The sequence below is a fragment of the Salmo salar genome, chromosome ssa24 (assembly GCF_905237065.1).
Source record: "Salmo salar chromosome ssa24, Ssal_v3.1, whole genome shotgun sequence".
NCBI lineage: Eukaryota > Metazoa > Chordata > Actinopteri > Salmoniformes > Salmonidae > Salmo > Salmo salar.
The window spans coordinates 64711-77677 of record NC_059465.1 but is presented as its reverse complement, the minus strand read 5'-3'; the positions used below and the strand labels follow the sequence as shown (position 1 = coordinate 77677).

Here is a 12967-nt window from a genome sequence, read left to right as displayed (position 1 = left end):
GATGTGTTGGTACCATTCTTTATTCATGGCTGTGTTCTTAGGCAAAATTGTGAGTGAGCCCACTCCCTTGGCTGAGAAGCAACCCCACACATGAATGGTCTCAGGATGCTTTACTGTTGGCATGACACAGGACCGATAGTAGCGCCCACCTTGTCTTCTCTGGACAAGCTTTTTTCCAGATGCCCCAAACAATCGGAAAGGGGATTCATCAGAGAAAATGACTTTACCCCAGTCCTCAGCAGTCCAATACCTGTACCTTTTGCAGAATATCAGTCTGTCACTGATGTTTTTCCTGGAGAGAAGTGGCTTCTTTGCTGCCCTTCTTGACACCAGGCCATCCTCCAAAAGTCTTCGCCTCACTGTGCGTGCAGATGCACTCACACCTGCCTGCTGACATTCCTGAGCATGCTCTATACTGGTGGTGCCCCGATCCCGCAGCTGAATCAACTTTAGGAGACGGTCCTGGTGCTTGCTGGACTTTCTTGGGCGCCCTGAAGCCTTCTTCACAACAATTGAACCGCTCTCCTTGAAGATCTTGATGATCCAATAAATGGTTGATTTAGGTGCAATCTTGCTGGCAGCAATATCCTTGCCTGTGAAGCCCTTTTTGTGCAAAGCAATGATGACGGCACGTGTTTCCTTGCAGGTAACCATGTTTGACAGAGGAAGAACAATGAGCCCAAGCACCACCCTCCTTTTGAAGCTTCCAGTCTGTTATTCAAACTCAATCAGCATGACCGAGTGATCTCCAGCCTTGTCCTCGTCAACACTCACACCTGTGTTAACGAGAGAATCACTGACATGTCAGCTGGTCCTTTTGTGGCAGGGCTGAAATGCAGTGGAAATGTTTTTGGGGATTCAGTTCATTTGCATGGCAAAGAGGGACTTTGCAATTAATTGCAATTCCTCTGATCACTCTTCATAACATTCTGGAGTATATGCAAATTGCCATCATACAAACTGGGGCAGCAGACTTTGTGAAAATTTATATTTGTGTCATTCTCAAAACTTTTGGCCACGACTGTAGACAGATGTGTGCCTTTCCAAATCATTACCAATCAATTGAATTTACCACAGGTGGACTCCAATCAAGTTGTAGAAACATCTCAAGGATGATCAATGGAAACAGGATTCACCTGAGCTCAATTTCGAGTCTCATAGCAAAGGGTCTGAATACTTATGTAAATATGTTTTTTATATACACTGCTCAAAAAAATAAAGGGAACACTTAAACAACACAATGTAACTCCAAGTCAATCACACTTCTGTGAAATCAAACTGTCCACTTAGGAAGCAACACTGATTGACAATACATTTCACATGCTGTTGTGCAAATGGAATAGACAACAGGTGGAAATTATAGGCAATTAGCAAGACACCCCCAATAAAGGAGTGGTTCTGCAGGTGGGGACCAAAGACCACTTCTCAGTTCCTATGCTTCCTGGCTGATGTTTTGGTCACTTTTGAATGCTGGCGGTGCTTTCACTCTAGTGGTAGCATGAGACGGAGTCTACAACCCACACAAGTGGCTCAGGTAGTGCAAATCATCCAGGATGGCACATCAATGCGAGCTGTGGCAAGAAGGTTTGCTGTGTCTGTCAGCGTAGTGTCCAGAGCATGGAGGCGCTACCAGGAGACAGGCCAGTACATCAGGAGACGTGGAGGAGGCCGTAGGAGGGCAACAACCCAGCAGCAGGACCGCTACCTCCGCCTTTGTGCAAGGAGGAGCAGGAGAAGCACTGCCAGAGCCCTGCAAAATGACCTCCAGCAGGCCACAAATGTGCATGTGTCTGCTCAAACGGTCAGAAACAGACTCCATGAGGGTGGTATGAGGGCCCGACGTTCACAGGTGGGGGTTGTGCTTACAGCCCAACACCGTGCTGGACGTTTGGCATTTGCCAGAGAACACCAAGATTGGCAAATTCGCCACTGGCGCCCTGTGCTCTTCACAGATGAAAGCAGGTTCACACTGAGCACATGACAGACGTGACAGAGTCTGGAGATGCCGTGGAGAACGTTCTGCTGCCTGCAACATCCTCCAGCATGACCGGTTTGGCGGTGGGTCAGTCATGGTGTGGGGTGGCATTTCTTTGTAGGGCCGCACATCGGGGTGGCATTTCCTTGTGCTCGCCAGAGGTAGCCTGACTGCCATTAGGTACTGAGATGAGATCCTCAGACCCCTTGTGAGACCATATGCTGGTGCGGTTGGCCCTGGGTTCCTCCTAATGCAAGACAATGATAGACCTCATGTAGCTGGAGTGTGTCAGCAGTTCCTGCAAGAGGAAGGCATTGATGCTATGGACTGGCCCGCCTGTTCCCCAGACCTGAATCCAATTGAGCACATCTGGGACATCATGTCTCACTCCATCCACCAACGCCACGTTGCACCACAGACTGTCCAGGAGTTGGTGGATGCTTTAGTCCAGGTCTGGGAGGAGATCCCTCAGGAGACCATCCGCCACCTCATCAGGAGCATGCCCAGGCGTTGTAGGGAGGTCATACAGGCACACTACTGAGCCTCATTTTGACTTGTTTCAAGGACATTACATCAAAGTTGAATCAGCCTGTAGTGTGGTTTTCCACTTTAATTTTGAGTGTGACTCCAAATCCAGACCTCCATGGGTTGATAAATTGGATTTCCGTTGATTATTTTTGTGTGATTTTGTTGTCAGCACATTCAACTATGTAAAGAAAAAAGTAGTTAATAAGATTATTTCTTTCATTCAGATCTAGGATGTGTTGTTTAAGTGTTCCCTTTATTTTTTTGAGCAGTATATATATATACATGTAAACCTGTTTTCACTTTGTCATTATGAGGTATTGTGTGTAGATTGATGCAGATTTATTTTCATTTAATACATTTTAGAATAAGGCTGTAACGTAACGAAATAGTCAAGGGGTCTGAATACTTTCTGAATGTACTGTATATTCTGCTATCCCTAAGTAACTGTTCTTCTCTATGAAGTAACGATAGAAGTAGCTGATGCCAGCGGGCTACATTGATACTTATAACACAATTTGTATTTTTTAGGGATCCCCATCAGCAGCTACTTTTTCTGGGGTCCAAACACATTATTAAGGCACTTACATCATACATAAAACAAAATATAAAACAGTACATCATATAACATTATTACACAACTACATATTTTTTTATTCATAACAGGGGGCTAGAGAGGGGGGTATGGAATAGACGTGTTTTGTTAGAGTGCCACTCAAGTTTGAAATAAATTCATAGTTCCTTACCAAGAAGAAGAGTGATGGAGTACTACATCAGATGACCTGGCCTCCACAATCCCCCGACCTCAACCAAATTGAGGTGGTTTGGGATGAGTCAGACCGCAGAGTGAAGGAAAAGCAGCCAACAACTGCTCAGCATATGTGGGAACTCCTTCAAGACTTTTGGAAAAGCATTCCAGGTGAAGCTGGTTGAGAGAATGCCAAGAGTGTACAAAGCTGTCATCAAGGCAAAGGGTGGCTATTGGAATAATCTAAAATATATTTTGATTTGTTTATAACACTTTTTTGGTTACTACATGATTCCATATGTGTTATTTCATAGTTTTGATGTCTTCACTATTATTCTACAATGTAGAAAATAGTATAAATAAAGAAAAATCTTGAATGAGTAGGTGTTCTAAAACTTTTGACCAGTAGTGTACGTGTGTGTAGAGTGTGTGTGCTAGCACTCTCTAATTCAAAGGGGGAAATATAGCATGTATATCAATAGTTGTTGTGTGTGTGTGTGTGTGTGTGTGTGTGTGTGTGTGTGTGTGTGTGTGTGTGTGTGTGTGTGTGTGTGTGTGTGTGTGTGTGTGTGTGTGTGTGTGTGTGTGTGTGTGTGTGTGTGTGTTTATATTAATGGGTGTGTGACGGAGGGTGAATATGTGTAGAAGGAGGGCGGTAGAGAATGGGTGTGTGGATGCATAGGGTATATGTGAATGAATGACAATGGAAGAGTATGTCGATGTGTGGATGGGTTTAAGGGTCAATAGAGGTGCGTGGGTAAAATCATTGGGGATGCCAAGCCAGAAAAAAAAGCCGTATTACAACATATGTGTTGTGAAAATTTGGGGTGGCAGGTAGCTTGGTGGTCAGAGCGTTGGACTACTAACAGGAAGGTTGCAAGATCGAATCCCCGAGCTGACTAGGTAAAAATCTGTCGTTCTGCCCCTGAATAAGGCAGTTAACCCACTGTTCCTAGGCCATCATTGAAAATAAGATTTTTTCTTAACTGACTTGTCTAGTTAAATAAAGGTAAAAATAAATAAACAATTATAATAAGAATTGCGTTGTTTGCTCTATAATATTTTAGTTCATGTGCCTTGCGACTGTGATATATGCCAAAGGCCTAGACAATAAGAAGACAGTGGCTGAATAAATTCAACCACACCTTTGTTTCATCACAAAACTGGAGAGCAACCTCTGTCCGGTGAAGTTCACAAAGCATATTGCATGTAACAAACATGACCTACAGCATGTTTCCGACATTTTTGAACTACTAAACAACTATTGATTTAGAACCACGGAGAGTTACTGCAAGTCTCAAAGAAAACAGGATCCAGACCACATATGTGGTGACATCACCTGGTTTAAACGTCTCTAGAGACAATATCTCTCTCATCATTACTCAATGCCTAGGTTTACCTCCAATGTACTCACATCCTACCGTACCTCTGTCTGTACATTATGCCTTGAATCTATTCTCTCATGCCCAGAAACCTGCTCCTTTTACTCTCTGCTCTGAACGCACCATACGACCAGTCCTGTTAGCCTTTAGCCGTACCCTCATCCTACTCCTTCTCTGTTCCTCTGGTGATGTAGAGGTTAATCCAGGCCCTGCAGTGCCTAGCTCCACTCCTACTCCCCAGGTGCTCTCATTTGTTGACTTCTGTAACCGTAAAAGCCTTGGTTTCATGCATGTTAACATTAGAAGCCTCCTCCCTAAGTTTGTTTTATTCACTGCTTTAGCACACTCTGCCAACCCGGATGTCCAAGCCGTGTCTGATTCCTGGCTTAGGAAGTCCACCAAAAACCCTGACATTTTCATCCCTAACTATAACATTTTCAGACAAGATAGAACTTCCAAAGGGGGTGGTGTTGCAATCTACTGCAGAGATAGCCTACAGATTTCTGTCTTACTATCCAGGTCTGTACCCAAACAATTTGAATTCCATCGTATTCCATCTTTCCAGAAACAAGTCTCTTACTGTTGCCGCTTGCTATAGACCACCCTCTGCCCTGGACACCATATGGGAATTGATTGCCCCCCATCTATCTTCAGAGCTCGTGCTGCTAGGTGACCTAAACTGTGACATGCTTAACACCCCGGCCATCCTACAATCTAAGCTTGATGCCCTCAATCTCACACAAATTATCAATGAACCCACCAGGTACAACCCCAAATCCATAAACACGGGCACCCTCATAGATATCATCCTAACCAACTTGCCCTCCAAATACACCTCTGCTGTTTTCAACCAAGATCTCAGCGATCACTGCCTCATTGCCTGCATCCATAATGGGTCTGCGGCAAACAACCACCCCTCATCACTGCAGGCCTTTCTAATCAACCTGGCCCGGGTATCTTGGAATGATATTGACCTCATTCCATCAGTAGAGGATGCCTGGTTATTCTTTAACATTGCCTTCCTCACCATCTTAAATAAGCATGCCCCATTCAAAAAATGTAGAACCAGGAACAGATATAGTCCTTGGTTCTCTCCAGACCTGACTGCCCTTGACCAGCACAAAAACATCCTGTGGCGTTCTGAATTAGCATCGAACAGCCCCTGAGATTAGCAACTTTTCAGGGAAGTTAGGAATAAATATACACAGGCAGTTAGGAAAGCTAAGGCTAGCTTTTTCAAGCAAACATTTGCATCCTGTAACACAAACTCAAAAAAGTTCTGGGACACTGTAAAGTCCATGGAGAATAACAGCACCTCCTCCTAACTGCCCACTGCACTGAGGCTAGGAAACACTGTTACCACCAATAAATCCACAATAATTGAGAATTTCAATCAGCATTTTTCTACGGCTGGCCATGCTTTCCACCTGGCTACCCCTACCCCGGTCAACAGCCCTGCGCTCCCCACAGCAACTTTCCCAAACCTCCCCCACTTCTCCTTCACCCAAATCCAGATAGCTGATGTTCTGAAAGAGCTGCAAAATCTGGACCCCTACAAATCATCTGGGCTAGACAATCTGGACCCTCTCTTCCTAAAATTCTCTGCCGAAATTGTTGCAACCCCTATTACTAGCCTGTTCAACCTCTTTCATATTGTCTGAGACTCCCATAGATTGAAAAGCTGTCGCGGTCATCCCCCTCTTCAAAGGGGGAGACACTCTAGACCTAAACTGCTACAGCCCTATATCTATTCTACCCTGCCTTTCTAAGGTCTTTCAAAGCCAAGTTAACAAACAGATTACCAACCATTTCAAATCTCACCGCACCTTCTCTGCTATGCAATCTGGTTTCAGAGCTGGTCATGGGTGCACCTCAGCCATGCTCAAGGTCCTAAATGATATCATAACCGCCATCGATAAGAGACATCACTGTGCAGCCGTATTCATCGACCTGACTAAGGCTTTCGACTCTGTCAATCACAACATTCTTATTGGCAGACTCAACAGCCTTTCTCAAATGATTGCCTCGCCTGGTTCACCAACTACTTCTCTGATAGAGTTCAGTATGTCAAATCGGAGGGCCTTTTGTCCGGACTTCTGGCAATCTCTATGGGGATGCCACAGGGTTCAATTCTCGGGCCGACTCTCTTCTCTGCATACATCAACTATGTCACTCTCGCTGCTGGTGATTCTTTGATCCACATCTATGCAGACGACACCATTCTGTATAACTCTGGCCCTTTGGACACTGTGTTAACTAGCCTCCAGATGAGCTTCAGTGCCATACAACTCTCCTTCCGTGGCCTCCAACTGCTCTTAAATGCTAGTAAAACTAAATGCATGCTCTTCAACCAATCGCTGCCCGCACCTGCCCGCCCGTCCAGCATCACTACTCTGACTTAGAATATGTGGACAACTACAAATACCTAGGTGTCTGGTTAGACTATAAACTATCCTTCCAGACTCACATTAAACATGTCCAATCAAAAATTAGATCTAGAATCGGCTTCCTATTTCGCAACAAAGCATCCTTCACTCATGCTGCCAAACATACCCTCGTAAAACTGACCATCCTACCGATCCTCGACTTTGGCGATGTCATTTACAAAATAGCCTCCAACACTCTACTCAGCAAATTGGATGCAGTCTATCACAGTGCCATCCGTTTTGTCACCAAAGCCCCATATACTACCCACCACTGTGACCTGTATGCTCTCGTTGGCTGGCCCTCGCTTCATACTCGCCGCAAAACCCACTGGCTCCAGGTCATCTACAAGTCTCTGCTAGGTAAAGCCCCACCTTATCTCAGCTCACTGGTCACCATTGCAGCACCCACCCGTAGCACGCGCTCCAGCAGGTATATCTCACTGGTCACCCCCAAAGCCAATTCTTCCTTTGGCCGCCTCTCCTTCCAGTTCTCTGCTGCCAATGACTGGAACGAACTGCAAAAATCTCTGAAGCTGGAGACTTTTACCTCCCTCACTAGCTTTAAGCACCAGCTGTCAGAGCTGCACCTGGAGATCACTGCACCTGTTCATAGCTCATCTGTAAATAGCCCATCCAATCTACCTCATCCCCATACTGTATTTATTTATTTATTTATCTTGCTCCTTTGCACCCCAGTATCTCTACTTGCACATTCATCTTCTGCACATCCTACCATTCCAGTGTTTAATTGCTATATTGTAATTCCTTCGCCACCATGGCCTATTTATTGCCTTACCTCTCTTATCCTACCTCATTTGCACATGCTGTATATAGATTTTCCTACTGTATTATTGATTGTATGTTTGTTTATTCCATGTGTTGTTGTATGTGTCGAACTGCTTTGCTTTATCTTGGCCAGGTTGCAGTTGCAAATGAGAACTTGTTCTCAACTAGCCTACCTGGTTAAATAAAGGTGAAATAAAAATAAAATAAATAAATGTAGACATTTGTTATGGTAAAGGTCTTTATTTTTTAGATTATGTATTTCGGGTCTTGAAGATGTGCTCTGTTCTTTGTCCATGTTCTGTCACTAAGTGTATTTTATGTTGGTGTAATTAAGCATGATATAGGACAGAGAAAAGCAGCTCTCCAACATAATTTGGGTGCTTTTAAGGAGTACATTAGGGGAATGATAATCTCATACTCGGAAAAAGTTCAATCTGCGTTAGAAATTAAAATATAAATGGATTACTACGTTAGAAAGGCCCGTAAAGAAGAAAATAAAATTTCTGAATTTAAGCAGGAATATGATCTTTTGAAGAGAGCCAACAACTACATGTTCAACTCAAATAAAGCATTCTATTTTACCAAATAAACCTAGTAAACACCTTGCAGCCCTTACAAAACAAATAAAAACGCTATTCAAAATAATTTTCAAATCTCTTAAAGTTTCTATATTTATTTTCCGTAATACCCCACCGAAGACATTCTTTCTTTTAAAAATAATACTCGGTCATAACAGGCTTTATATGGGTAAATACAACTCATATAATAAAAAGGAAAGTTTTACATCTCCCTAAATCGGTGGTTTTAACCTTCCAGACCTGGAATTGTAAAAACTCACCACCAAAGGCTTTTACTTGCGACATATTGTTAAATGCACTAAAGAGGAACAATGGGTACATATGAAAGATGCACATACAGATCCCCAAAATCTTTTCACGTGTCTATTTCCAAAGACTAAAGCGAAGAACATTAACACCTTCATAGTTTAGAACAGTATAACAATATGTAAGAAAATGAAACGGACTGCAAGAACCAATATCACTCCCTAAAAACACACCCCTATGGAAGAATTCTTGGATAGCTTTTCAGGATTCACCAATAAATAAGCCCATATGGAAAACTAAAGACATGGTAATAGGAAATACAATTATTTCCATGACAGAATTAAAAAGCCATTTTGGACTGACCAATGTGGACATTTTCAAATACATGCAACTTTAAAAGTTTCATATCAGGATATTCATATGATAGGTAATATATACAAAATCTTGCAGAGAGCCTATCCAACTGACAATTTATTAGAAAAAAACTATTGGAACCAAGACTTAAAAATAACTGATATTGGCACAAGATGAAGGGTGTTGCAACATAACTAACGAAATTACAGTTAACAAAAATGTATGCTTAATCCAGTATAAACAAAAATATAGAATTTATTGTACAAGAGACAACATTCACAAATTCTACATGTCTTAAGTGTAAAATTAACAATGAATCAATAATTCATGCCTTCTGGGTGTGCTATAAAGTCCAAAAGTTATTGGCGGAGTTAGAAACTTGGCTGTCAGAATTATTACAATGTAAATTTACTTTTAATCCCTCTATCTGCATATTTGAAGACATGAAATATGAGGGTGTGGTGAGAAACTGTACTTTTCTCGTCAATCATTTAAAAAAAATGTTTACTTAAAAACTGGAAATCAAATGATCCTCCATCGTTGACACAGTGGAAGAATCAAATGCATTATTTTTTAAATATTGAAAAGGTGTGGGCAATAGAGAAAAACAGAATACCACAGTTTGAGGTTATATGGCATAGTCTTACAAGCACTGAAGATTGATGTGGTGGGAATGTCACGTCCTGACCAGCAGATGGAGCTGTTGTAGTAGTTTTGGGGTCAGGACGTGGCAGTCTTGTGTGTGTGAATGTTCTGTGTTGGTCTTGTGACTCCTGATCAGGAACAGCTGGGGATCGTTGTTCCTGATTGGGAGTCATATATGTAGGAGTATGTATGTCACTTGGTTTTGTGGGTAGTTGTTCTTGCACTGCGTTTTTGTATGCCTGTGAGACTGTTCCTGTCGTGAGTATCATTTAGTGTATTGTTTTTTCAGTGGATGCCTTACTCCTTTTTTTTAATTAAAAAAGAAAATGAGTATCCACAACTCTGCTGCATTTTGGTCCTCTCTACAACACCACGACATAATCTGTGACAGAACTACCCACCACCAAACTGGGACCAAGCAGCAGAGGAACGAGGAGGAAGGATGGACATGGACAGAAATAAGGTTGAGCGTTTCCAGGGCTATGGAGGAGTTTAGGAAACTCGAGAGGCAGCCCCAATAATTTTTTGGGGGGGGGCACAAGGGCAGTTTTGCGGGGCAAGAATGGAGCCCCAGGCCAGCTCCCCGCACTAGCCCGAAGGTGCGTGTCTCCAGGCTGGCACGTCCAGTACCAGCCCCACGCATCAGGAGTCTAGTGCGTCAGCCCAGCCTCGCCAGTCAACAGTCACCAGAGCTGCCCGCCAGTCAAGAGTCACCAGAGCTGCCCGCCAGTCAAGAGTCACCAGAGCTGCCCGCCAGTTGTAAGTCGCCAGAGCTGCCCGCCAGTCAGGAGTCGCCAGAGCTGCCCGCCAGTCAAGAGTCGCCAGAGCTGCCCGCCAGTCAAGAGTCGCCAGAGCTGCCCGCCAGTCGTAAGTCGCCAGAGCTGCCCGCCAGTCGTAAGTCGCCAGAGCCGCCCGCCAGTCGTAAGTCGCCAGAGCCGCCCGCCAGTCGTAAGTCGCCAGAGCCGCCCGCCAGTCGTAAGTCGCCAGAGCCGCCCGCCAGTCGTAAGTCGCCAGAGCCGCCCGCTAGTCAGGAGCCGCCAGAGCCGCCCGCTAGTCAGGAGCCGCCAGAGTGGCCCGACTGCCCGGAACTGCCAGAGTGGCCCGACTGCCCGGAACTGCCAGAGTGGCCCGACTGCCCGGAACTGCCAGAGTGGCCCGACTGCCCGGAACTGCCAGAGTGGCCCGACTGCCCGGAACTGCCAGAGTGGCCCGACTGCCCGGAACTGCCAGAGTGGCCCGACTGCCCGGAACTGCCAGAGTGGCCCTCCCGACTGCCCGGAACTGCCAGAGTGGCCCGCCCGACTGCCCTCCGGAACTGCCAGAGTGGCCCGCCCGACTGCCCTCCGGAACTGCCAGAGTGGCCCGCCCGACTGCCCTCCGGAACTGCCAGAGTGGCTGGCCCGACTGCCCTCCGGAACTGCCAGAGTGGCTGGCCCGACTGCCCTCCGGCCCAGCCCGAGTGGCCCGACTGCCCTCCGGCCCAGCCCGAGTGGCCCGACTGCCCTCCGGCCCAGCCCGAGTGGCCCGACTGCCCTCCGGCCCAGCCCGAGGGGCCCTCCTGTCCTCCGGTCCAGCCCGAGTGGCCCGGCGCAGCTATCGGCGCCACCGAAGTGGGCGACGCCGAGAGTGGAGCAAGGTCCACGTCCTGCACCTGAGCCACCTCCAGGATAGGTGGGTTGGGGAGGGAGGGTGTAGCACAGTGCCGTCGTTGACGGCAGCCACCCTCCCTTCCCTCCCTTATTGTTTAGGGGTTATTGTTTAATGGGTTTTGTTGGGGATTTTGTTTGTTGGTGTTTTCTGTTGTTAGGTGCATTCCGGGGTCTGCACCTTGAGGGGGGGGTACTGTCACGTCCTGACCAGCAGATGGAGCTGTTGTAGTAGTTTTGGGGTCAGGACGTGGCAGTCTTGTGTGTGTGAATGTTCTGTGTTGGTCTTGTGACTCCTGATCAGGAACAGCTGGAGATCGTTGTTCCTAATTGGGAGTCATATATGTAGGAGTATGTTTGTCACTTGGTTTTGTGGGTAGTTGTTCTTGCACTGCGTTTTTGTATGCCTGTGAGACTGTTCCTGTCGTGAGTATCATTTAGTGTATTGTTTTTCCAGTGGATGCCTTACTCCTTTTTTTTTATTAAAAAAGAAAATGAGTATCCACAACTCTGCTGCATTTTGGTCCTCTCTATAACACCACGACATAATCTGTGACAGGGAACATGTGAGTCTGGGCAGGTGTGATGTCGTTGATGTTTGTGTGCTTCAAAACCATATTTTCTCTGTATATGTTTATATTGTTAGAAACATTTTATAAAATGTTACCCCAAAAAATAAATATTCTAACCTGTGTGTGTCTGTCTCCCTGTACAGGTGCAAAGCTTTATGCGTGGTTGGCTGTGCCGTAGGAAGTGGAAACTGATAGTTCAGGACTACATCTGTTCTCCCCATGCTGAGAGCATGAGGAAGAGGAACCAAATCGTCTTTAACATGGTGGAGGCTGAGACAGAGTACGTACCTAAAACCACTCACACAGAGACTGATTGATTGATTGAGTGGCTGATTTGTTAATTGATTGAATGAATGATTGATGAATTGAATGATTGACTTTTTTTATTTATTCGAATCCAGCACCAGCACACCTGATTACACTAATAGTGTGATTAGACCACAAGTCGTGTATTCAGGTGTTTTATTGCTGGGCTGGAGCAAGGTCTGCATCCTACACTCTTACAAAAAAGTGTTCCAAAAGTGTTCTGCGGCTGTCCCCATAGGATAACCCTTTTTGGTTCCAGGTAGAACTCCTCTGTGTAAAGGGTTCTACCTGGAACCAATGGGGGTTGTTCAAATGGCTTCTCTTATGGGTACAGCCGAATAACCCTTTTTGGTTCTAGATAGCACCTTTTTATTCTAAGGGTGTAGTGTTAGTCTGATCCTTGTTGATCTAACCCTAGGTATGTCCACCAGCTGTCTATCCTGGTTAACTGTTTCCTGAGACCTCTCCGCATGGCCGCCAGCTCCAAGAAACCTCCAATCAGTCACGATGATGTCAGCAGTGTGTTCCTCAACAGGTACAGCACATGCATGCACACACACACCCACACACACACATAAACATGTTTGATATTCTGTTTTTTATTCATTTTATATCCAGTGAGACCATCATGTTTCTACATGAGATATTCCACCAAGGTCTCAAAGCCCGGATAGCGAACTGGCCTACACTGGTATTGGGTAAGTTGTCATTACACACATGCCAAATGCATGCACGCACACATGCACTCACACGCACGCACACACACACACAACAGTTG

At 45.3% G+C, this 12967-nt stretch overlaps 1 protein-coding gene across 1 annotated transcript in view; it reads left to right on the top strand.

Annotated features, from left to right (window-relative positions):
• LOC106584882 (ras-specific guanine nucleotide-releasing factor 2) overlaps positions 1-12967 on the top strand; it is a gene marked incomplete at its 3' end in the record, with an annotated part of 149821 nt that overhangs the window by 73508 nt on the left and 63346 nt on the right. The window contains exons 5-7 of the mRNA XM_045706972.1: positions 12027-12163; positions 12608-12724; positions 12808-12887. Of these exons, the coding sequence (XP_045562928.1) occupies positions 12027-12163; positions 12608-12724; positions 12808-12887 (334 nt within the window). The remainder of the gene's footprint in view (positions 1-12026; positions 12164-12607; positions 12725-12807; positions 12888-12967) is intronic.